Below are 27,749 nucleotides of genomic sequence, written 5' to 3' on the forward strand. Positions count from 1 at the left end.
TAAACTCAAATTTTTACAATACGAGGTGTTTCTAAAATGTTTGTCTTTTATTAGTATCTCAGACAACTAATATCCGTAGCTCTGCCACATAAATCATTCCCTAATCCTACTCAAAAGTGAGTTCATTTGCGGATAAGAGACGTTTCAAGAATTTCTGAATAAAATTTCTATGTTAGTTTGAAGTATTCTTTCGAAATGCTTTTCCAAACAACTATTAACTGTTATTCGCTTGGCGAGTAGCCGCGTGGAATGGTTGCGCGGTTTGAGGCGCCTTGTCACGGACTGCGAGGCCCCTTCCGCCGGAGGTTCAAGTGCTCCCTCGGGCGTGGGTGTGTGTGTGTTGTTAGCATACGTTAGTTTAAGTAGTGTGTAAGTCAAGGGACCGCTGACCTCAGCAGTTTGGTCCCTTAAGAATTCACACACATTTGAAAATTTCGATTGGCGAGTGGTTTTATATAAACTGGTTAACGAACTCCTCGGTTATAGTCTTTGACTAGACATGGAGAGAAGTTATCCATCGAATTCTTTTTCACTAGTAGCTGGAAGTGGCAGATCTGAACCTGAAACGATGTGACGAAAAGTTCCGTATCTGGGTATCGAAACCGTCACATATCTTTATTGCTGTCAACGAAAGAAGAGACGTTAAAAATCAAAATGATTTTCCGCAGACAGTAAGGTATGCTGACGCCAGAGACACCAGAGTGGGAAAAGAAACGATGAAATCTTTTGAGCTGGACCAGAACTCGAACCCAGCCACGCAACCTACATGGAGACCTCGAGGAGCTTGAAAGCTTGAGCAGACAACGAATTGATGGAACTCTACAGTCAAGAAGGGATTACATGCTGCAAATGGGAAGATCCGCATTCGAATCCCACTCCGGAGCCAATACAGTCAACATCTCAAGCTCAAATAGATGATGATGTAAGTGCTCTGTGACCTTACGTGACATTTAGTTCATTAACTAGAATAAAATTACTAGTCTATGAAACGTTACTGGCGATACACATTCTAGATGCCACCACTTCCGCGTCTGTCGTGGCCCAACCTAACATCTAGTCGGTAGTGAAGGGACATCATATTTAATGTGAATTTGAAACCATAATGGAGTCGTACGCTCCTCACTTGGCGCAACGAGAGGTAAATATGATTTGTTGATGCCTACTGAAAAACATCGCCACATTTTGGAATGGAACCCAAACATTTGGTATACCAATCCACCATCACTCCACCAGCCCACCAAACTTCACGTGTGGCAGGATCACATGTCGTAACGCATGTGCGCCACATTGAATGAGAATTGCGACTCTCTAGCGTGGATTACAGCTTGTTCAATACATTCATTTCCTTGTTCTATAAAATCGCCATTTATGCAGCTATCTTGGCAATTCAAGGCATTCATTCTACTTTATTTTGTAATCATTGAAGTAAAATCGCAAATGACCGTCTACATTAATTGCCGATACTATAGGATGCGGAAGTTTCCGCTGAAGTGTCTCCTTCTTCTGAGTTACTCTGCTGTACAGCCTTTTCGTGGAAAACGTCGGGCAGTGCAAAAGAAAAGTTTAGTCACTGAATCTGATTTATCCGCAACTGTCTGCCAGCAGTATCAGTTGTTGGAAGCTCAGAGATAGTTTACTTCATTTTATAGCCCGACAGTAATAACAAAACAGTGGAAAGAATATCCATGAAAGAATGCATGGCTGCCTGTGCCGACTAGAACAATTTCTGTTCCACAGGTCTACGGCCGTCTGAGCCAGAGTCAGTTCGGGTGATCGCGATGCATTGCCCCTTGAGCCAGAGTCCTACAGCGGATGTTTTTGCACTCACAATGGCAAGCATAAAATTATTTAATATTGTACTTTAATTTTCAGAGTAAAATATTTTCGATGAACCAAGTGTGTACAAAGCAGTAACAACAATGTTGTAACCAGTGCTCCTGCAGCATACGACGTGGGTAATATTACGCATGTAATCTACTACTGTGGGCAAAATTTATCATGAAAAAGGAGGTCAGTGTATAAATTCATAGCGATTTTGTTTGGCATGTTGGTATTCAGGTTGCTATAACCGTACTTATCAATCTTAACTTTTTATTTCAGGTTCAGGTATTGTTCTTGCGATGACAACTTGACCATTGCATTTTTGAAGGTTATGAGTACCGTTATTGATGCGTTAGAAAACGGAGCTTTAAACGGAAAAAAAGTTTAACATTTCTGACATTTTATTCTCTTTGGGTTTCATAAAGGAGTGAAGGAAGCTCAAACATTTTTACCGCATATAGGGTGAGTGCTATTGAAAAAATCACGTCGGAAAATACATTTCTCAATTCATGTAGGATCGTTTTGAAATGAATTATACACTACATTTAGAAAGCTCAACAGCTGTACCTCTGTCAAGTAAGATACAAACGCTGGTCTCCCACTAGCCTGGAACCTAAAACGAACGCAGCCTCGGCTTTACCGTATGATGACGTTTCCACAGAACTAGAGAACAACTGCGGTATTTAGTTCTCCCTTATTGTCCTAAGACAGATAATTCGTAATGAAAAAACGAAATTAGTTGTAGTTTCTGCGTGAAATGACCTTCCCGGTCTAGAAAAATGCGTTTGAAAATTGGATGACACACCCTAAATGAGAAGCTTTCAGAATATTTAATTGAAATACTGAGAAATACCAAGTGAAATTAGCAGGATAATTCTGTGTCACTCCAGGAAATAACTACATTAGCAAAGTATCAGGGGACTGCCATAAATATTCTATAATGTTACTAAATCCCAGTCATCTCCGCAGCAGGAAGGTATACGTTTCCAAGCCCGATAAGATTCTTGAGCACGCCAGCTATCCAGGATTAAATCTTGCATTTCAAAGACACGTTGGAAGCTGCTACCAAATTGATAGATTACTGAAATACGACACGTGTGAGCAAATGTCTATAAGCATTCCTAAACGCCATAAATTAAGAGCGGGGGAAATTAACTGGTCAGCTCTCCTCATCATAGCTGTCATTATACTATTTTCGTCTTAATCTCTAGGTTATCGGAATATTCATATGAGAATTATCGAGGATTAATTGTTTGAATAGACTGTTACGTTGAAAGTAAACAATAAAGTAACTTGCCGGCCGGTGTGGCCGTGCGGTTCTAGGCGCTTCAGTTTGGAACCGCGTGACCGCTACGGTCGCAGGTTCGAATCCTGCCTCGGGTATGGATGTGTGTGATGTCCTTAGGTTAGTTAGGTTTAAGTAGTTCTAAGTTCTAGGGGACTGATGACCTCAGATGTTGAGTCCCATAGTGCTCAGAGCACTTAAAATAACTTATATCTCGTTATAATAACAACTAACTTACAGGAAGTCTTTAATGAAAGGAAATTTTTTGAAAAAGTTGCCTGGAGTGACATTTACAGACAGTGTCTCACACGAACATCTGGGGATTCTACCGCGTCTTCGAAATGCAAGCATTACTCCTGAATTGATAGCCGACTTAAGAATGACATCAGGCGTGGAAATCGCAACCTTCTGATAATTGAGTTACTTCCTGGAGTGACACAGAATTATTCTTCTAAATTCAACTGAACTTTCCCCGGTACGCCGGCTGGAGTGGCCAAGCGGTTCTAGGCGTTACAGTCTGGAACCGCGCGACCGCTACGGTTGCGGGTTCGAATTCTGCCTCGGGTATAGATGTGTGTGATGTCCTTAGGTTAGTTAGGTTTAAGTAGTTCTATGTTCTAGGGGACTGATGATCAAAGAAGTTAACTCCCATAGTGCTCAGAGCCATTTGAACCATTTTTTTCCCCGGTACTTTAATTAAATATTCTGAACGCTTTGCACTTAAGGTGTGGCATCCAAATGTCAAATGTATTTTTCTAGACCAGGAGGGCCATTCCATGTAGACACTAGAATTAATTTCATCATTTCATTGCAAATTATCTGTCTTAGCGATCACTAGCAGAATAAGGGAGCACCGAATGACGCAGTTGTTCGTTAGGTCTTTGGAACCATCATCTCACTGCAAAGCCGAGGCTGCGTTGGTTCAAGATTCCAGGCTCCTAGGAGACCAACGTTTTTTCTCTAGCGTGACAGAGATACAGCTGTTGGAATTCCTAAATGTGGCAAATAATCCATTTTAAAACGATCTTACATGAACCGATAAACTATTTTCTGATCCAATTTCTTCCCTAGCACTTATCCCATATGTTGCAGAAATGTTTGAGTTTCCTCCACTTCTTTCACCCGTCTATTATATCCAAAGGGAACAAAGTGTCAGAAGTGTTAAACTTTTCCATTTATGCTCCGTTTTGTAGCCATTTATGGCCCGACCTCCTAAATTTCGCCCGCAATCGTAGATTACATACTTAATATTCCCCACGTCATACGGTGTGCGAGCACCGGTTACAACGCTGTCTTTACTGTGTGGTGTACACACAGTTCATCGAAAATATTTCACACTGAAAGCCAAATTACGATACTGAATAACCTTATGATCGCCAGTATGAGTGCAAAAACGTCCACTGTAGGTTACAGTCTCAAGTGGCAATGCGTTGTGATCACCTGAGCTAAAGCTGGCAAACGTTTTCCAGGGTTTTGCTATTACCGGAGGGTTGTAAAATGAAGTAAATATGAGCATTTTTCAGCTGGTTTCCTACTTTAACCTGGTACAGCAGTGTGTGCTCCTTATTTTATTGTGATTTTCAGTCCGAAGACTGGTTTGATGCAACACCCCATGCTACTCTACCTCCTGAAAGCCCCTTCATCTCCGAATAAGTACTGCAACATACATTTTTTCTTCCCAGTTCTGTTCAGTACCTCCTCAGTTCAGTGATCTACTCGTTTAAACTTCAGCATTTTTCTGTAGCACCACATTTCAAAATCTTCTATTCTCTTCTTGTCTAAACTGTTTATCGCCCATGTTTCACTTCCATACGTGGCTACACTCCATACAAATACTTTCAGAAAAAATTTCCTAACACTTAAATCTGTATTCGATGTTAACAACAAATTCTATTTTTTATAAATGTTTTTCTCGCGATTTTATAACCTCCCTACTTCTAGCGCCATCAGTTATTTTGCTTCCCAAATAGCAAAACTCATCTACTACTTTAAGCGCCTCGTTTCCTAATCTAATTTCCTCAGCATCACCTGATTTAATTCGACTACATTCCATTATCCTTGTTTTGCTTTTGTTGATGTTCATCTTATATCCTCCTTTCAAGACACTGCCCATTCCGTTTAACTGCTCTTCCAGGTCCTTTGCTGTCTCTGACAGAATTATACTGCATTGGAAAACCACAAAGTTCTTATTTCTTTCTCTGGACTTTAATTCCTGTCCATATGTAACCGTGCACACCACACCAGGGATGTACGAAGCCCATTGCATAGGTGATCACGTGTACTTGAACTTCTGAAAGAAACATTAAAAACCGGCTTAGAGGACACAGGAACAGTTGTGCTCTGGGAAACACTGGTAAATCGATAGTAGTAGATAATGTACTGGGTCCAGGGAGCTACAAAATTTAGTTCTCCGATACTTTAGTTTTACTTAGGTCTAATAATTAATATGTTAAGATGTACGAAGGGGCCATAAAAATTTAAAAGCACAAAAACTTTAACAGAAAGGAAGATTGATTAAAATTAAAAATGTTATCGGTCTTGTTAGTAAACAAAGAGAACAGTAGAAGCTCTGTGAAACACGTCAGTGTGAGTCAGTGATGTTGGGTAGCGGTCTGATGACGTCACAATCCACCAATTGTGCTGTTATATGTGCAAGGCTTGGCTTGATGATCTTGCTTAAGTCTGAAAGCGGCGTTGACGTGAGAGCCCAAGGGCAGCCGGCCGCCAAACTTTATTTGGTTTGCTTTACCGCTTGTTGAGTGTGCAGATTGACTAACACCGGGGATAGGCTACAAACATGTCTCACTCACTTCTCAACCACTGCTTCCTTTTCATATCCCTCTACTCTTATAACTGCCGTGTGGTTTCTGTACAAGTTACAAATAGACTTTCGGTAGCTGTATTTTACCCCTGCTACATTCACAACTTTGAAGGGAGTATTACAGTAAACATTCTCAAAACCTTTCTCTGAGTCTACAAATGCTATAAACGTAGGTTTTCTGCTTGTATAAAACAAATTATATAGGTCAGTAAAGCTTTGACTGTTTATTTATGTACATACATACTTCGATACATTTATCTCCTTTAGATTTTTTCTGGATGCTTTGTCCACCGATCGTAAATCACTGAAAACGCACGGCTTATGATTTGTATCTTAAAATAATAAAAAAGTTATTATAATTATTTTAATGAGTTTTCAGACTTTACAGCTTTACTCTATTTTCAGCTGTCATTTTAAGTTCTTTTCAGGCACGTTAAGACCCTTTCTAGCCCTCCCCCTTTTTTTTTTGACACTTCAAATGGTTCAAATGGCTCTGAGCACTATGGGACTTAACATCTGAGGTCATCAGTCCCTTAGAACTTAAAACTACTTAAACCTAACTAACCATGCCCGAGGCAGGATTCGAACCTCCGACCTTAGCAGTCGCGCGGTTCCCGGCTGAAGTGCGTAGAACTGCTCGGTCACAGCGGCCGGCTTTGACACTGCAGTTCCACTTTGGACATATCGCATTTGTATACCGTGATGTGTCAATTACACAGAAACAGCGCATCATAAAGTTTTATTGGTGAAACATTTCTCACTAAAAACATAGTTTGGTGACCTCAGAATCACTGCGATGCCTCTAGCACCCTCGCCACGTTTTCACTACGTCAGTGAAAACTACAATCACGCCTCACACTGGGTATTTTACATACGAGGGCAGTTCAATAAGTAATGCAACATATTTTTTTCTGAAACAGGGGTTGTTTTATTCAGCATTGAAATGCATCAGGTTATTCCCCAGTCTTTTAGCTACACAACACTATTTTTCAGCGTAATCTCCATTCAATGCTACGGCCTTACGCCACCTTGAAATGAGGGCCTGCATGCCTGCACGGTACCATTCCACTGGTCGATGTCGGAGCCAACGTCGTACTGCATCAATAACTTCTTCATCATCCGCGTAGTGCCTCCCACGGATTGCGTCCTTCATTGGGCCAAACATATGGAAATCCGACGGTGCGAGATCGGGGCTGTAGGGTGCATGAGGAAGAACAGTCCACTGAAGTTTTGTGAGCTCCTCTCGGGTGCGAAGAGTTGTGTGAGGTCTTGCGTTGTCATGAAGAAGGAGAAGTTCGTTCAGATTTATGTGCCTACGAACACGCTGAAGTCGTTTCTTCAATTTCTGAAGAGTAGCACAATACACTTCAGAGTTGATCGTTTGACCATGGGGAAGGACATCGAACAGAATAGCCCCTTCAGCATCCCAGAAGACTGTAACCATGACTTTACCAGCTGAGGGTATGGCTTTAAACTTTTTCTTGGTAGGGGAGTGGGTGTGGCGCCACTCCATTGATTGCCGTTTTGTTTCAGGTTCGAAGTGATGAACCCATGTTTCATCGCCTGTAACAATCTTTGACAAGAAATTGTCACCCTCAGCCACATGACGGGCAAGCAATTCCGCACAGATGGTTCTCCTTTGTTCTTTATGGTGTTCGCTTAGACAACGAGGGACCCAGCGGGAACAAACCTTTGAATATCCCAACTGGTGAACAATTGTGACAGCACTACCAACAGAGATGTCAAGTTGAGCACTGAGTTGTTTGATGGTGATCCGTCCATCATCTCGAACGAGTGTGTTCGCACGCTCCGGCATTGCAGGAGTCACAGCTGTGCACGGCCGGCCCGCACGCGGGAGATCAGACAGTCTTGCTTGACCTTGCGGCGATGATGACACGCGGTTTGCCCAACGACTCACCGTGCTTTTGTCCACTGTCAGATCACCGTAGACATTCTGCAAGCGCCTATGAATATCTGAGACGCCCTGGTTTTCCGCCAAAAGAAACTCGATCACTGCCCATTGTTTGCAACGCACATCCGTTACAGACGCCATTTTAACAGCTCCGTACAGCGCTGCCACCTGTCGGAAGTCAATGAAACTATACGAGACGAAGCGGGAATGTTTGAAAATATTCCACAAGAAATTTCCGGTTTCTTCAACCAAAATTGGCCGAGAAAAAAACGTGTTGCATTACTTATTGAACTGCCCTCGTACATAAGTACGGTAACATGAACCTCTGGGTCTCGGTAACGGATAATAATATCGACAAAAGTTTCAAGATTCCCTGATGACACCATCTTGAGAACATACGATACAAATTTCGACGATTTGTCATGAACAGAAATTACAGAAGTGACCATTCCCGCAACTGGTACCCAAAAATCATGATTCCCGTTATGAATGTTGACAATGGATACAAATATTCGAAAACATGGAAATGGTGTTTCTGGGTGAATGTCGAAGGATGGTACAGTTAAAATTTGAGCCATTTGCTATTGTTAGTTATTTAGATAATTGCGACCCACGGTGCAAAACGGATAAAACCAGTTTTTGAGGTTTTCTGCATTAGCATGGTAGCTTCGAACCTCTGATTCTCGGTAACGGATAATGATATCGAAAAAAAATTCGAAGCTACCCTAGAATATCATCTTAAGAACAAATGGTAAGCATTTTGACGATCTGCCACGAATAGAAATCACAGAAGTGGCGATCCCCACAACTGGTACTTTTCGTACACATAAATCATGGTTTTTCGGGTTTTTCAGGAGTCACCCAAGAGGTAATGGTACTTTCCTAAGTCGACTATGGCCCGCCGTTGACCACACCTAATGCAATGGAAACAACCGATTTTCTCAAATTGCCTGGACTGGAGGAAGTGTGAAATGTTTAGATTTCGACTCTGTACTGTAGGAGAGCTATAGCAGGCCCGTTCGTTCGAGAGTATACAAATGATCGCTATGCCAAGTCTGTCCAAAACACATGGCCCCATATTTCTGTCATCAATAGAATTCGAGATATGACCCCTGAAAACTGTCGTGAAAGTATCGTTAGACTTCCCCGGTCATTCAACTGAGGTCACTGCTTGGCCTTCTTACACACCACCTCTCTGTAGACTCAGTCACGTATATGCAGCCTTGTTGATATTTGTTATATGGGCATCAGACAGCCGTCTAAGGCATGTTCCTGTGATTAACGTTTGCTGGCTCTGAGCACTATGGGACTTAACATCTGAGGTCATCAGTCCCCTAGAAATCAGAACTACTTAAACCTAACTAACCTAAGGACATCACACACATCCATGCCCGAGGCAGGATTCGAACCTGCGACCGTAGCGGTCGCGCAGTTCCAGACTGAAGCGCCTAGAACCGCTCGGCCACACCGACCGGCTTAACGTTTGCTATCCTAATGCTGTAGACAATATCACACGCTATAATAATTCAGCTAGTAATGTCAAAGCTAAGCTCAGCAAGCCAAACTGTCCATACGTAACGGTGCACGCCCCAGCAGGGGGTACAAGTCCACCGCGTAGACACAGCAATTGTGGTATAGGAAACATAGATAAATCGACAATAGCAGAATATTTACTGGGCCGAGGGAGTAAAAAAATTTGGTTATCCTGTGCTATAGTTTTATTAAGGTCAAATAAAGAATATTTTACTACACTACTGGCCATTAAAATTGCTACACCACGAAGAAGACGTGCTACAGACGCGAAATTTAACGACAGGAAGAAGATTCTGTGATATGCAAAAGATTAGATTTTCAGAGCATTCGCACAAGGTTGGGGCCGGTGGCGACACCTACAACGTGCTGACATGAGGAAAGTTTCCAACCAATTTCTCATACACAAACAGCAGTTGACCGGCGTTGCCTGGTGAAACGTTGTTGTGATGCCTCCTGTAAGGAGGAGAAATGCGTACCAACACGTTTCCGACTTTGATAAAGGTCTGATTGTAGCCTATCGCGATTGTGGTTTATCCTATCGCGACACTGTTGCTCGTTGGTCGAGATCCAATGACTGTTAGCAGAATATGGAATCGGTGGGTTCAGGAGGGTAAAACGGAGCGCCGTTCTGGATCCCAACGGCCTCGTATCACTTGCAGTTGAAATGACCGGAATCTTATCCGCATGGCTGTAACGGATCGTGCAGTCACGTCTCCATCCCTGAGTCAACAGATGGGGACGTTTGCAAGACAATAACCATCTGCACGAACAGTTCGACGTCGTTTGCAGCAGCATGGAGACCATGGCTTCGGTTACCCTTGACGCTGCATCACAGACAGGAGCGCCTGCGATGGTGTACTCAACGACGAACCTGGGTGCACGAATGGCAAAACGTCATTTTTTCGGATGAACCCCGTATCATAATGGTCGCATCCGTGTTTGGCGACATCGCGGTGAACACAAATTGGAAGCGTGAATTCGTCATCGCCATATTGGCGTATCACCCGGCGTGATGGTATGGGGTGCCATTGGTTACCTCTTGGTCGCTTTGAGGGCACTCTGAACAGTGGACGTTACATTTACGACCCGTGGCTCTACCCTTCATTCGATCCCTGCAAAACCCTACATTTCAGCAGGATAAAGCACGACCGCATATTGCAGGTCCTGTACAGGCCTTTCTGGATACAGAAAATGTTCGACTGCTGCCCTGGCCAGCACATTCTCCATATTTCTCACCAATTGAAAACGACTGCTCAATGGTGGCCGAGCAACTGGCTCGTCTCAATACGCTAGTCACTACTTTTGATGAACTGTGGTATCGTGTTGAAGCTGCATGGGCAGCTGTACCTGTACACGCTATCCAAGCTCTGTTTGACTCAATGCCCAGGCGTATCAAGGCCGTTATTACGACCAGAGGTGGTTGTTCTGGGTACTGATTTCTCAGGATCTATGCACCCAAATTGAGTGAAAATGTAATCACATGTCAGTTCTAGTATAATACACTCCTGGAAATTGAAATAAGAACACCGTGAATTCATTGTCCCAGGAAGGGGAAACTTTATTGATACATTCCTGGGGTCAGATACATCACATGATCACACTGACAGAACCACAGGCACATAGACACAGGCAACAGAGCATGCACAATGTCGGCACTAGTACAGTGTATATCCACCTTTCGCAGCAATGCAGGCTGCTATTCTCCCATGGAGACGATCGTAGAGATGCTGGATGTAGTCCTGTGGAACGGCTTGCCATGCCATTTCCACCAGGCGCCTCAGTTGGACCAGCGTTCGTGCTGGACGTGCAGACCGCGTGAGACGACGCTTCATCCAGTCCCAAACATGCTCAATGGGGGACAGATCCGGAGATCTTGCTGGCCAGGGTAGTTGACTTACACCTTCTAGAGCACGTTGGGTGGCACGGGATACATGCGGACGTGCATTGTCCTGTTGGAACAGGAAGTTCCCTTGCCGGTCTAGGAATGGTAAAACGATGGGTTCGATGACGGTTTGGATGTACTGTGCACTAATCAGTGTCCCCTCGACGATCACCAGTGGTGTACGGCCAGTGTAGGAGATCGATCCCCACACCATGATGCCGGGTGTTGGCCCTGTGTGCCTCGGTCGTATGCAGTCCTGATTGTGGCGCTCACCTGCACGGCGCCAAACACGCATACGACCATCATTGGCACCAAGGCAGAAGCGACTCTCATCGCTGAAGACGACACGTCTCCATTCGTCCCTCCATTCACGCCTGTCGCGACACCACTGGAGGCGGGCTGCACGATGTTGGGGCGTGAGCGGAAGACGGCCTAACGGTGTGCGGGACCGTAGCCCAGCTTCATGGAGACGGTTGCGAATGGTCCTCGCCGATACCCCAGGAGCAACAGTATCCCTAATTTGCTGGGAAGTGGTGGTGCGGTCCCCTACGGCACTGCGTAGGATCCTACGGTCTTGGCGTGCATCCGTACGTCGCTGCGGTCCGGTCCCAGGTCGACGGGTACGTGCACCTTCCGCCGACCACTGGCGACAACATCGATGTACTGTGGAGACCTCACGCCCCACGTGTTGAGCAATTTGGCGGTACGTCCACCCGGCCTCCCGCATGCCCACTATACGCCCTCGCTCAAAGTCCGTCAACTGCACATACGGTTCACGTCCACGCTGTCGCGGCATGCTACCAGTGTTAAAGACTGCGATGGAGCTCCGTATGCCACGGCAAACTGGCTGACACTGACGGCGGCGGTGCACAAATGCTGCGCAGCTAGCGCCATTCGACGGCCAACACCGCGGTTCCTGGTGTGTCCGCTGTGCCGTGCGTGTGATCATTGCTTGTACAGCCCTCTCGCAGTGTCCGGAGCAAGTATGGTGGGTCTGACACACCGGTGTCAATGTGTTCTTTTTTCCATTTCCAGGAGTGTATATTTGTCCAATGAATACCCGTTTATCATCTGCATTTCTTGTTGGTGTAGCAATTTTAATGGCCAGTAGTGTATGTACAGAGAGGCTATAATATTTTCAAAGCACAAAAACTTTAATAGAAAGGAAGAATGATTAAAAAGAGAAGAGGTATGGGTCTTATTGGTAAACAAAGAGAACAGTAGAAGCTCTGTGACACATACCAGCGTGACTCAGTCATGTTGGGCAGCGGTGTGATGAGGTCACGGCCCAGCCATTATCCGGTTACATGTAAAAAGTCTGGCTTGATGAGCTTGTTTAAGTCTGGAAATGGTATTTGCTCTTTTATAGCATATCTTGGCGTCTAGAGTTTTAGGGGATGATATACCCAAGGATAAAAAATCACGTGATTCATTTGAGACATTTCGTGTGCATGTAACGAGTTTCGCATATATTAACGTATTACTCATGAGGAGACAGAGCTCACTGCTGAATACTAACCTGCCCGAATTGAAGGCGAGCCAGCCCCACCAGAGCACGAAGAGCCCCATGACGGCGTTGACGGGAGAGGCCATGGGCAGCCTGCCACCGCTGTAGCGGCCCTGCCGGGGACCCAGCATCACCGCACCCACCAGAGCTACACACATAGTAGCGCAACCGGTAACCGACAATTGTTTCCTGTTTCACGTTCATTGATTTCGCTAGTGCTAGTTTTACTCACAAAAACACAACGAGATACACGAAAATAAAATGACGAGAAATAAATCGGTACATTAGAATATAGTTAATGTAGGGTAGTGAAGCAGAGATCAATGCCAGAATACAAGCAGGAAACCGATCTTACCAAAGCCTAGCACAACTGCTTCAGTCCAAATATCTCTCCAGACAGTTCAAGATTCGACTGTACGAAACCCTGATCCAGCCTGTTGTTCTATATGGCTGTGAGACATGGAGTATCCGGAAACAGGACTTCCATAAGCTCCTTGTTTTTGAGAGACAAGTGCTTCGGAAGATATACGGTCCGGTTCTGGATGCAGATACAGGGGAATGGAGGATCAGATACAACCAAGAGCTTGAGAAACTATACCAGCAGCCCAGCATAGCAAGAACTGTCAAAGCCAAACGAATGCAGTGGGCCGGCCATGTGGCCCAGATGGAGGATCACAGATGGCCTCGGAAGCTTCTGGATTTCACACCTACAGGAAAGGGACCGCCAGGGAGACCCAAGAATCGTTGGAGGGATGGACTCCATGAAGATTTAAACCAAGTGTCAATAAATGTGAACGGATGGCGGATAGCAGCAATGGACAGAATACAGTGGAGGAGGAAACTTGTAGATGCGTGCGGTCCACTGGGCCTGATCACATAGTAGTAGTAGTAGTAGTAGTAGTAGTAGTAAAATTTCAGTAATACATGTATAGGTAACATGTTTAAATGATTAACATTGCAAGATCACAGGTTCATGTAAACGCGAGATAAGCAATTGCAAATGCGAAGAGCTGGTATACTAACAACCGGTGTAACAGCCAGAATGTTGAATGCAAGCATGTGAACGTGCATGCATTGTGTTGTACAGGTGCCAGATATCAGTTTATGGGGTGGAGTTCAATGCCTGTTGCACTTGGTCGGTCAATAAAGAGATGATTAATGCTGTTTGTGGATTACGCTGGAGTTGTTGTTCGATGATGTTCCATATGTAAGCGATTGGCGGCAGATCTGGTGATCGAGGAGGCCAAGGTAACGTGTTGACAGTCTGTAGAGCGCGTTGGGTTATAACAGCGGTATGTGGGCAAGCGTTATCCTGTTGGAAAACACCCCCTAGACTGCTGTTCATGAATGGCAGCACAACAGATGGAATCACCAGACTGACGTACAAGTTTGCGGTCGGGGTGCGTAGCATAACCGCGAGAGTGCCCCTGCTGTCATACGAAATCGTACTCCAGACTAAAGCTTCATGTATGGGCCCAATGTGTCTAGCACACAGACAGGTTGGTTACAGACCCTCAACTAGCCTCCTCCTGACCAACACACGACCGTCACTGGCAACGAGGCATAACAGACCCCCACCCCGCCCTTCAATGAGCTCTCACTTACACTACTGAATTTGGTGGTTTGTGATCAGTGTAATGCACACTACAGGGCGTCTGGCTCGGAACTATCATTGAAGTAACCGATTCCTAAGAGTTCGTTGTGTCACCGTGGTGCCAACTACGGAAAAAATTGTTGCTGCAGACGCAGAACGACATGCCAGAGCCATATACCGAACACGATGGTCTTCGTTCTCGGTAGTGTCACGTGGTCGTCCGGAGCCCGGTCTTCTTACGACCGTACACTCTGGTGTCCACCGCTGCCAGCAATTATGTACAGTGGCTAAATCCCTGCCAAGTCTTTCTGCAGTACCACAGAGGGATCATTCAGCTTCTCGTAGCCCTATTACACAACCTCGTTCAAACTCAGTGAGGTGTTTATAATGTCGTCTTTGTGGCTTTAAGGGCATTCTTGACCAACATCAGCTCACCAAGTCCAATTTCAAAGGTAACTAACGCTCACGACCTTTACAGCGTATATTTAAAGCGAACTTGGTTTGCACTCTCATAGTGGTGCTCCTAGCACCACTGGGGTGAAATTCGAATAGACATTGTCTTTCAGATATAGAAATACGCATCCAGCTTTCGCTTTGTCGCACAACTCTTTCTTGGTGTTTCGATTTTTTCCGTCAGTCTATTATGGCACATTTCTTTCTTGTGAGTTTACTACAGTAGACTATTCCTAACCAAGTGGTGCAAAACGTTGTTTCTGTCTACCATCTAAAATTACACAGCCTGTTGAAGAAGAGTTTTTGTACTCACACCAGGAGAGGAGACTTCAGGAGAGGTCTTCTGAGTACATTAATGAAAACTACGAAGCAATGGCCGCACATCCTATGTATTGGAAATTTGTGATAAGGTCTTATGGGACCAAACTGCTTAGGTCATCGGTCCCTAAGCTTACACACTACTTAATCTAACTTAAAGTAACTTACGCTAAGGACGACACACACACCCATGCCCGAGGGAGGACTCGAACCTCCAACGGAGGCAGCCGCTTGGACCGTGACAGGATACCTCAGACCTCATATTTGCTGTATTCAGTGGTTCACTGAACCCAAGCAAAAAAGATGATTGTTTAAATAAATACATCTATAATCTGCACAATCATTCATCGTTTCTTTCTCGTATTAGACCACTTTATCTATTTTCTCAAAGTGTTTTCATTGTATGAAAAACTTTGAAGTCGTTCAGATAGCACGCGTACGTGACAAAGCGTTGTCCATGTACTGCCACGATTCAGTTCTCTTCTGAATCTCCGTGAGTAAGCTTATGTGTGTTCCTTCGGCAGGGAAGGGCTAGAGGAAACGTTGGTAGTAATATGCGCATTTGTGTTGGTGGAAAAACCAGCTCGCACAAATTGATCCGAACTGAAAGACTGTAATGCACCACCGAAGCAGTTAGAACGTGTGTCTCCTAGATCTTACATCGACATTGTTAATCCACAAATCACTGTGGAGTGCGTGGTAGAGGGTACGTCCTATTGTACCAGTTGTTAGGGCTTTTCCCCCTTCTATTCGCGTATGGAGCGAGGGAAGTGTGGTGCCACCGCCAGACACCACACTTGCTAGGTGGTAGCCTTTAAATCGGCCGCGGTCCGTTAGTATACATCGGACCCGCGTGTCGCCACTATCAGTGATTGCAGACCGAGCGCCGCCACACGCGAAGTCTAGTCTAGAGAGACTCCCTAGCACACGACCCAGTTGTACAGTCGACTTTGCTAGCGATGGTTCACTGTCTACATACGCTCTCATTTGCAGAGACGACAGTTAGCATAGCCTTCAGCTACGTCATTTGCTACGACCTAGCAAGGCGCCATATTCAGTTACTATAAGAAATATCTTCAAGAAGGTCTTCTGAACAGATAATATTGTGACTCATGTACCGTCAAGAGCGACGTTCATCATTAATGGATTAAAGTTAAGTATCAAACTAATTACGTCCGCTTTCTGAATTCTCATTCCTTGTCATGTTCCAGACCTCACGTCAGTATAATTCTTCCCTCTTCACGCCAGCCTGCGTGAGCTAAAACGCGCGCATTTCGGCCTCCACTCGTAACACGGTGTTAGCTCTTCTGCTAACACAACAGGAAGAATGTGATTAATATGATCCTGTCCTCACGATCCCTATGGGAGCGATATGCAGGGGGTTACATTATATTCCTGGAGTCATCATTCAAAGCCGGTTCTTGAAACTTTGTGAGTAGGCTTTCTCAGAATGATTCCCGTCCATCTCCAAGAGTATGCCAGAACAGTTCTTTCAACACTTTTGTGACACTCTCCTCCCGGTCTAACCAAACCTGTGAGCATTCGTGCTGCTCTTTTCTGTATACGCTCAATATCTTGTGTGAGTCCTATCTGGTATGAGTCCTAAACACTCGGCAATATTCTTGGATGGATCGCATGAGTAATCTGTAAGCAATCTTCTTTTGTAGACTGATTGATCTCCCTAGTATTCTACAAATAAACTGTGGTTTGCTACCTGCTTTACCCTGGACTGAGCCTATGTGATCGTTCCAATTCATGTCTCTAGAGAGTGGCACACTAAGGTATTTGTATGAGTTTACAGATGCCAATTGTGTCTCAGTGATTTAGTCATAGGACAGTACGTTTTATCGCGTTTAAAAGTGCAAAATTTTACATTTCTACAAATGTAAACCAAGTTGCCAATCATTACACCCCTTTGAAACCTTATAAATATTTGACTTAGTATTTATGCAGTTTCTTTCCGACTGTATTTCATTACAGATAACAGCATCATCTGCGAAAAGTCTGAGCTTAATATTAATATTGTCTATGAGGGCAACAATATGCAACATGAACAGCAAGGGACCCAACACACATTTCCCTGGTGTACACCCCAAGTTACTTCTACATCTGTTGATGACTCTCAATGCAAGATAATTTGCTACCTCCTTGCTACCAGGAAATCCTCACTCCAGTCACAAATTTCTTTTGGTACCCCTACTATAGTACTTTTGATAATATGCGTTTCTATGGTACCGAGGCAGATGCTTTCCGGAAATTCAGAAACAATACATTTATTTGTCTGCCTTGATCTATGACTTTTAGTACCTCCTGTGAGAAAAGTGCGACTTGGGTTTCACATGATCAATGTTTTCGAGATCCGTGCTGGTTAAAATGGGGGAAGTCATTCTGTTCGAGATTACTCATTATGTTTGAGCTCAGGATATGTTCTCAGAGCCTACAACAAATGAATGCCAAGGATATTGGACTGTAGTTTTCGTTACTTCTGCTACCCTTCTTCCAGACGGTCGTGACCAGTGCTTTCTTCCAACTAGTGGGCACGGTATTCTGTTCGAGGGATCTACGATAGATTACAGTTAACAAATGGACTAGCTCAACTGAAAATTGGGTATACAATCTCAAAGGGATTCCATCGGGCCGTTAGGACACTGATCAGCTTTAACGATTTCAGTTGTTTCTCAACGCAACTGCACTAATATCTGCTTCACTCATCTGTTCAGTGTTACGAGAATTAAACTTCTGGGTTTTCTTTTGTAAATGAAAATCTGAAAACAGGTTTAAGCAATTGCTGTGATACTCTCAATTTTAGTTCCTGTCTTTTTTTAAAAAGAGGGAAGATTCCGTCGACAGCGGGTCATTAGATCATTAGAGACGGAGCACAAGCTCAGATAGTATTAAGTATTAAGAACAGAAGGAAATTGGCCGTGTCCTTCCAAAGGAATCATCCCGGCATTTTCGTGGAGCGATTTCGGGAAATCACGGAAAACCTAAATCTGGATGGCCGGCCACTGGTTTGAACCGTCGTCCTCCCAAATACGAGTCAAGTGTGCTAACCACTGCACCACCTCACTCGGTTCCTGCTTCGAATATGAGTGAATGGGCATTAAGTTTGGTGTCGCCAACAGCCTTTGCATATGACCAGAATTATCTTTTAGTTTTGTGAAAGACTATTTGATAATATTCCGCTACTGTAGTCGTGGAATTCCTCACACATTGCCCTCTTCACATCCAAAGACGTTTCATTCAGCATTAACCTAGAGCCCTATGCTTTGTTTTATACCTATTAAGCAGTAGCCTTTGTTTCTTTAGAAGTTTCTTTACAGTTGTTGTATACCATGGAGCGTGTCTACCACGATGAACGGTTCTACTGGGTTCATATCTATCCAGTACCTGATCAACTATTCTTTTAAATTTGAGCCATATTTCCTCTATATGCTCCTGTCCTGAGCTAAAAGTTTCACGTTCCTCATTGAGACATGACACTCCAACTACTTTGTCAGGTTTATTGAACACATATATCTTTCCATTTGTTTTAGATGCCCTTTGTACTTTGGTACCGATTGCTACTATATCTGCCCCATGATCATGAATAGAATAAAATTTAAACAAAAGGCACAAAACAATAATTGGATCTTTTTATCGGCCTCCCAATTCAGATGATACAGTTGCTGAAAGGTTCAAAGAAAATTTAAGTTTGATTTCAAACACGTACCCGACTCATACGATTATAGTTGGTGGTGACTTTAATTTAGCTTCTATATACATGTTTAATTCCGGAGGTACGCATAAAACATCATCCGAAATTGTGCTAAACGCATTCTCTGAAAATTATTTCGAGCAGTTAGTTCATGAGCCCAAGTGAATAGGAAACGATTGTGAAAACACTCTTGATCTCTTAGCAACAAATAATCCTGAGTTAATAACGAGCATCAAAACAGATACAGGGATTAGTGAACACAGGACTGTCGTAGCGAGATTGAATGTTGTAACCCCCAAATAATCCAAAAATAAACGAAAAATATACCTATTCGAAAAAGCAGATAAAAATTCACTTGATGCCTTCCCGAGTGACAATCTCCACTCCTTCCACATTAATAATATAAGCGTAGGCCAGATGTGGCTTGAATTCAGAGAAATAGTATCGGCAGCAATTGAGAGATTTATACCAAATACATTAACAAACGACGGAGCTGATCCTCCTTGGTACACAAAACGGGTCAGAACACTGTTGCAGAAACAACGAAACAAACAAGCCAAATTTAAACAGACGCAAAATCCCAAGACTGGTGATCTTTTACAGAAGCTCGAAATTTAGCGCGGACTTCCATACGAGATGCTTAGAACAGTTACCACAACGAAACTTTGTCTCGAAACCTGGCAGAAAATCCAAAGAGATTCTGGTCGTATGTGAAGTATGTTAGCGGCAAGAAACAATCAATGCCTTCTCTGCGCGATAGCAATGGAGATACTATCGAAGACAGTGCTGCCAAAGGAGAGTTACTAAACACAGCCTTCCGAAATTCCTTCACAAAAGAAGACGAAGTAAATATTCCAGAATTCTAATCAAGAAAAGCTGCCAACATGAGTAACGCAGAAGTAAATATCCTCGGAGTAGTGAGGTAACTTACATCATTTAATAATAGCAAGTCTTCTGGTCCAGACTGTAAACCAATCAGGTTCCTTTCAGAGTATGCTGATGCATTAGCTCCATACTTAACAATCATATGCAACCGTTCGCTCGACGAAAGATCCGTAGCCAATGACTGGAAAGTCGCATAGGTCACACCAATACTCAAGAAACGTAGTAGGAATAATCCACTAAATTACAGGCCCATACCATTAACGTCGATATGCAGCAGGATTTTTGGAACATACATTGTGTTCGAACATTATGAATTACCCCAAAGAAAATGGTCTATTGACACAAATTCAACATGTATTTAGAAAACATCATTCTTATAAAACAGAACTAGCTCTTTATTCGCATGAAGTGTTGAGTGCTATTGACAAGGGATTTCAGATTCATTCCATATTTCTGGATTTCCGGAAGGCTTGTGGCACTGTACCACACATGCTGCTTGTAGTGAAATCGTGTGATTATGGAATATCGTCTCCGTTATGTGGCCGGATTTGTGATTTCCTGTCAGAGATGTCACAGTTCATAGTAACTGACGGAAAGACACACAGAGTAAAACAGAATTGATTTCTGGCCTTCCCCAAGGTAGTGTTGGAGGCCCTTTGCTGTTCCTTATCTATATACACGATTTGGGAGACAATCTGAGCAGCCGTCTTAGGTTGTTTGCAGATGACGCTGTCGTTTATCTACTAATAAAGTCATCAGAAGTTCAAAACAAATTGCAAAACGATTTAATAAAGATATCTTAATGGTGCGAAAATTGGCTGTTGACCCTAAATAATGAAAAGTGTGAGGTCATCCACATGATTGCTAAAAGGAATTCGTTAATCTTCGGTTACACGATAAATCAGTCAAATCTGAAGGCCGTAAATTCAACTAAATACCTAGGAATTACAATTACGAACAACTTAAATTGGAAGGAACACATAGAAAATGTTTTGGGGAAGGCTAACCAAAGACTGTCTTTTATTGCCAGGACACTTAGAAAATGTAACAGACCTACTAATAAGGAGGCTGCCTACACTACGCTTGTCCGTCCTCTTTTAGAATACTGATGCACGTTGTGGCATCCTTACCAGATAGGACTGACGGAGTACATCGAAAAAGTTAAAAGAAGGGTAGCACGTTTTGTATTATAGCGAAATATGGGAGACAGTGTCACTGAAATCATACAGGATTTGGGCTGGACATCATTAAAAGAAAGGTGTTTTCGTTGCGACGGGATCTTCTCACGAAATTCCAATCAGCAACTTTCTCCTCCGAAAGGGAAAATTTTTGTTGACATCGACCTACATAGGGAGAAACGATCACCAAGATAAAATAAAGGAACTCAGAGTTCATACGGAAAGATATACGAGCAGGTATTCGTTCTGTCCGAGCGCTGTACAAGATTGGAGTAATAGAGAATTGTGAAGGTGGTTGGTTCAAATGGCTCTGAGCACTATGGGACTCAACTGCTGAGGTCATTAGTCCCCTAGAACTTAGAACTAGTTAAACCTAACTAACCTAAGGACATCACAAACATCCATGCCTGAGGCAGGATTCGAACCTGCGACCGTAGCGGTCTTGCGGTTCCAGACTGCAGCGCCTTTAACCGCACGGCCACTTCGGCCGGCGTGAAGGTGGTTCGATGATCCCTTTGCCAGGCACTTAAATGTGATTTGCAGAGTATCCATGTAAATGCTGATGTAGATGTAGATCACTGATACCAGTTTCAATGAGGACATCCTCAAATAGGTCATTTCTGTTTGTTGCCAATAGATCTTGTAATTGTAATGGAGTGATTTTCTTACAATCGCTTAATAGTGTATTCAGTTATTTATTGTGCTTTCAGTGTCCATATACATATTCATCTGTTCTTGGAGGTCGTTTTTGAAGAAGAATGGACAACTTTCAGTATCTTTGTAGAAACAAATTTCTCCGCTTTAAGTTTGGAAGAGGAGTGTAAAATCAAGAAGCGTGGTAGGTCAGTGTCTCAGCTCGTAATGAAACTAGTACAGAAAAGCCGAGGAAAAATATTTTGCAGGTCATTTAATGTAAATATAAGTACGGGAAATAGTTCGATTTGCGGCTCCAGCTCTACATACGAGGGCAGTTCAATAAGTAATGCAACACATTTTTTTTCTCGGCCAATTTTGGTTGAAAAAACCGGAAATTTCTTGTGGAATATTTTCAAACATTCCCGTTTCGTCTCGTATAGTTTCATTGACTTCCGACAGGTGGCAGCGCTGTACGGAGCTGTTAAAATGGCGTCTGTAACGGATGTGCGTTGCAAACAACGGGCAGTGATCGAGTTTCTTTTGGCGGAAAACCAGGGTATCTCAGATATTCATAGGCGCTTGGAGAATGTCTACGGTGATCTGGCAGTGGACAAAAGCACGGTGAGTCGTTGGGCAAACCGCGTGTCATCATCGCCGCAAGGTCAAGGAAGACTGTCTGATCTCCCGCGTGCGGGCCGGCCGTGCACAGCTGTGACTCCTGCAATGGCGGAGCGTGCGAACACACTCGTTCGAGATGATGGACGGATCACCATCAAACAACTCAGTGCTCAACTTGACATCTCTGTTGGTAGTGCTGTCACAATTGTTCACCAGTTGGGATATTCAAAGGTTTGTTCCCGCTGGGTCCCTCGTTGTCTAACCGAACACCATAAAGAACAAAGGAGAACCATCTGTGCGGAATTGCTTGCTCGTCATGTGGCTGAGGGTGACAATTTCTTGTCAAAGATTGTTACAGGCGATGAAACGTGGGTTCATCACTTCGAACCTGAAACAAAACGGCAATCAATGGAGTGGCGCCACACCCACTCCCCTACCAAGAAAAAGTTTAAAGCCATACCCTCAGCTGGTAAAGTCATGGTTACAGTCTTCTGGGACGCTGAAGGGGTTATTCTGTTCGATGTCCTTCCCCATGGTCAAACGATCAACTCTGAAGTGTATTGTGCTACTCTTCAGAAATTGAAGAAACGACTTCAGCGTGTTCGTAGGCACAAAAATCTGAACGAACTTCTCCTTCTTCATGACAACGCAAGACCTCACACAAGTCTTCGCACCCGAGAGGAGCTCACAAAACTTCAGTGGACTGTTCTTCCTCATGCACCCTACAGCCCCGATCTCGCACCGTCGGATTTCCATATGTTTGGCCCAATGAAGGACGCAATCCGTGGGAGGCACTACGCGGATGATGAAGAAGTTATTGATGCAGTACGACGTAGGCTCCGACATCGACCAGTGGAATGGTACCGTGCAGGCATACAGGCCCTCATTTCAAGGTGGCATAAGGCCGTAGCATTGAATGGAGATTACGTTGAAAAATAGTGTTGTGTAGCTAAAAGATTGGGGTATAACCTGGTGTATTTCAATGCTGAATAAAACAACCCCTGTTTCAGAAAAAAAATGTGTTGCATTACTTATTGAACTGCCCTCGTATAAACTACTTTGGTTTCCGCGCTTTTTGTCTGCTTAGGGAAGAGATACCAGCTGGAGATGCAATGGTGTCAGATCTAAATCATCTAACACAGAAGGTTAAGAAGCATGAGGAATCTATTCCACATAAAAATCCTTATTAGATTTATCAGTCCTCTGAGAAACAGAAATTAGGCAGCAGCTTAGCTCAGCTTTTAGACAGAATATAAAAACACACAGTACCAATTTAAGGAAAAATCGCTATGTTCTTCCCAAAATAATTGATTATATTAAGTTCTGCGGTGACATGATGAAACAGCAGAATTTGAAAATTCTGGAATATCCAGACGGCTAAAAATTTCACTTCAGCTTTAGTTACAGTTGTAAAACAGGACATATACATTGTTACAATCTTTTAAGGAGCATCAAAAGATATAAAAAATGATTTTCTAGAATGTATGTTAGATGTATGTCGTGAGACAATTAATGCAGATACAGCAAAGGCAGGATTTATGTCTGTGATAGCCGAGGAAACTGTAATGTACCTAAATTTCAGTTGGTTGTAGTATTTCGCTATCTGTTATCTACTGGACAGCCTATTGAAAGATTTCGGACATTCTTAAATCCATCTGGTGACGATGTTTGGTCCTTAGCAGTATGCATTGAAAGTGTCCTCGCCGCTGTTGTATAAAAACGGAAAGAAAGAGTAACATCTCAAAGTTATGATGGTGATTGTATCATGCGCGGCCAATATACAGGGGCCCAAACAATTGTAAGTAAACAGTATCATTTCGTGTATTATGTGCATTGTTGTGCTCGCCAACTAAACTTAATTCTTGCCCAAGCTATAATTCCAGGTAAAGAAGTAAAACTGTTTCGCAGTACTATTGCAGAGGTACCAATATTCCTCTCTCATTCAGTTCAAAGAATGGCTGTTCTAGATGGAATTGTGAAACGAAGAGTCCCTCATGGATCAGCCACAAGATGGAATTTTAAACCAGGGCAGTTCTTACAGTTCATAAGAATAAAGAGGACATTCTACAACGTCTTCAACACATCTAAGATGTTCAAATGTTCAAATGTGTGTGAAATCTTATGGGACTTAACTGCTAAGGTCATCAGTCCCCAAGCTTACGCACTACTTAACCTAAAGTATCCTAAGGACAAACACACACACCCATGCTTGAGGGAGGACTCGAACTTCCGCCGGGATCAGCCGCACAGTCCATGACTGCAGCGCCTAAGACCGCTCGGCTAATCCCGCGCGGCACATCTAAGATACCAACAACCAGACGTAACTGTGTTTCAAGCATTTGGTCTAAGGTTGGAACTATAACCACCGAAATTTTCCTTTTGCTTAGAGGTATTTTATAAAATAATATCCCACGTGGATATCTTCTACAGCCCATTACAAAAGCGCACTACTGATCCCGTCTGAATAAAGGAAGCAATAGTATCATTTCAAGATGACACTCGAAGTTAGAGACAACGTTGATAACATAGTCAAGGAAGAACCAAATGTAGCGAAAAGGAGATTCAAGGAATGTAGCAGCAAAGGAAGTATGTGAGGTAATAATTCAACAGGACAGAGTTTTGAATTCTCCAACCACTTTATTGTAATCAGTCTTCTGACTGGTTTGATGCGGCCCGCCATGAATTTCTCTCCTGTGCCAAACTTTTCATCTCAGAATAACACCTGCAACCTCCAGCCTTAATTATTTGCTGGATGTATTTCAATCCGTCCTCCTCTACAGATTTTACTCTCTAACGCTTCCTCTAGTACCATGGAAGTTAATCCCTTATGTGTTAACACACATCCTATCATCCTGTCCCTTCTTCTATTTAGTGTTTTCCATACATCCCTTCCATCGCTGATTCTGCGGAGAACCTCCTTATTCCTTACCTTATCAGTCTACCTAATTTTCAACAGTCTTCTGTAACACCACATCTCAAATGTTTCGATTCTCTTCTGTTCTGATTCCCCCACAGCCCATGTTTCACTACCACACAATGCTGTGCTATAAACGCAAGTTCTCAGACATTTCTTCTTCAAATTAAGGCCTATGTTTGACATTAGCATACTTCTTTTGCCCAGGAATGCCCTTATTGTCAGTGCCAGCCCGCTTTTTATCTCTTTCTTGCTCCGTCCGTCGTGGCGTGTTTCGCTGCCTAGGTAGAAGAATTCCTTAACTACATCTTCTTCGTGATAATCAATTCTGATGTTAAGTTTCTCGCTGTTCTCGTTTCTGCTACTTCTCATTACTTTCGTCTTTCTTCGACTTACTCTGAGTCCATATTCTATACTCATTAGACAGTTCATTCCACTCAACAGATCCTTCACTTTCACTTAGGATACCAATATTCTCAGCGAATTTTGGCATTGATATCCTTTCACGTTCAATTTTAAGCCCGATCTTGAACCCTTCTTTTCTTTCCGTCATCGTTTTGTCGATAAATGTATTGAACAGCAGGAGCGAAAGACTACATCCCTGCTTATACCCAATTCAATGAGACCACTTCGTTCTTTTGGTCTTATAGGCATATTGCCCCTCTTGGTTACTGTACATATTGAATACATACCGTCTTTCCCCTTATCTTACCCCTGTTTTCCTCAGTATTTCGAACATTTTGTACCAGTTTACATTGTCGAAGGCCTTTTCTAGGTCGTTACATCCTATGAACGTGTCTAGATTTTTCTTCAGTCTTACTTCCAGTAACAACTGCCTCTCTGGCGCCTTTACCTTTCCCAAAGCCAAACTGCTCATCATGTAACAGATCCTCAGTTTGCTTTTCCATTCTCCTGCCACTTACTGGCCTCTAATTTACTTGACCAGCACTTCCTCCCTGCAATGAAAAAGTGATTTTCTGAAAAACGTTCTTTCTGCTGTTGTGCCCCCTCAGGAGACACCACCTTAACGAAACACTATCCGTGTGTGCGAGGGGGTTTGTGTGATCCAATGAAGTGGAGGGCTATGCCGGTGGTGGTGTAACTACCAGCAGGGCCTCCCAAGCCAGACAGGTCTCCATAGAGGATCCAGACAAAGTGTGTCTCACAACGTCCCGTCTAGTGTCCTGTCCTGTCCTGTCCCGTCCTATCCTTTTCTGTTCTGTCCCATCCTATACACTCCCTTCCTTTCCTTTTCCTCCTTGTGATTGTGTGGCAGCAGACAGTCCCCTAATGTGGACAACGGAAGATTCTTGGAAACTAGGACAGCGTTGATGCACATAGGCCTAACTGCGAAGGGATGGATAGCGTTCTGTAGTCGTGGTGAAGACAGGCTATCTAAGGGGTAAGGTCCTGAAATAAAACCTTGGCAGGTGTCCAGGCCATGAGCTGGCAGCCCCACCAGGACACTCGGGGGCTGTGGGCTGATAACCCGCACCACCAAAAAACACATATCACAGAAACTAAAAGGAGAAACAGCTGTTGTGCAGTGTATTACATTTCAAAATGAAGCTAAGTTAAAAACAGAACTGTAGATCCTTTATTCTCGAAATGGTTTTCAAGAAATGAAAAATGCAATAACTCTTCTGAGGGTTTTAATTGAAAATAACCTGCAAGAACCTTTTGATGACGTTATGAAATTTTAGAAATTAGTTGCTTCTATGCCAATAACAACTTGTCAAGCAGAGATGTTTCTCCACTTTGTCGCGGATCAAAACGTTTTCAAAAAAGGATCGTGGGTGAATACAGGCTGTCAGCTCTTGTCATGTTATCTGTTGAAAATGAAAGATTCCATAAGCTTCCAGATTTCAGCGAGAGTCATAGACATATTAGCCACGAAAAAGGAAAGGAGGATGGACTTTCTCTATAAATACCCTCTACAGGAGGTTCAACCCCACGAACGTCGTCAGGCTCATATCAACAATTAAAACAACTGGACGAAATTAATATTAAAATTATGGAAATCAGCTTTTATAGATACTGAATTTGGTACTTACGTAACACCAGAATGTTATTGCTAAGCTATAGATTTGTTTTACGTACACTGACGGAAAAACAAATCGCAACACCAAGAAGGAGTTGTGCGACATAAACGAAGTGAGAACTGAGTTTCTCCTGGCGTCTATAATTTTCAAACAATTTACGAGAATTGAGCCAGGTAATGTTTACAGCGACCGACTTTATATTGGCGGGAGTACACCCCGCCATTTTAAGGGCACAAACTGCAACGAACAGACGATGTACAGGCAAATTTAAAACCTCAGTTCGTGGAGTAATTCTGGAAAGATAACACACACACACACACACACACACACACACACACACACACACACTGAACACTAGTGCCACCAAAAATTATCAAAGGCAGAGGTGTCGATAGTGAAAGACTACGAACAAGCAAGCGATGTAACATTGGCTCTGGTCTTCTATTTTTTGACAAGGGAGAGAGCAGGATTCCAAGCATAGTTTAAGCAAAACCTCCATCCCTGTTTACAAGGTTGCTCGCTAATTTAATCTCAACAGCCTCCTTATAACACCGTCCCAATAGCTGGACGTGCATGCCAGTATATCGGTATTGTTATATAACACAGGGTGACCAGTATCCAAACAATGTTCAGCAATAGCAGATCTACTTGTC

The 27,749-nt window shown here is 43.4% G+C and overlaps 1 protein-coding gene across 1 annotated transcript in view; it reads right to left on the reverse strand.

Moving 5' to 3' along the window:
- LOC124555964 (putative ammonium transporter 3) overlaps positions 1-27,749 on the reverse strand; it is a 237,041-nt gene that overhangs the window by 150,067 nt on the left and 59,225 nt on the right. The window contains exon 4 of the mRNA XM_047130011.1: positions 12,774-12,909. Within this exon, the coding sequence (XP_046985967.1) occupies positions 12,774-12,909 (136 nt within the window). The remainder of the gene's footprint in view (positions 1-12,773; positions 12,910-27,749) is intronic.

Source organism: Schistocerca americana, chromosome X, assembly GCF_021461395.2.
Source record: "Schistocerca americana isolate TAMUIC-IGC-003095 chromosome X, iqSchAmer2.1, whole genome shotgun sequence".
Classification (NCBI taxonomy): domain Eukaryota; kingdom Metazoa; phylum Arthropoda; class Insecta; order Orthoptera; family Acrididae; genus Schistocerca; species Schistocerca americana.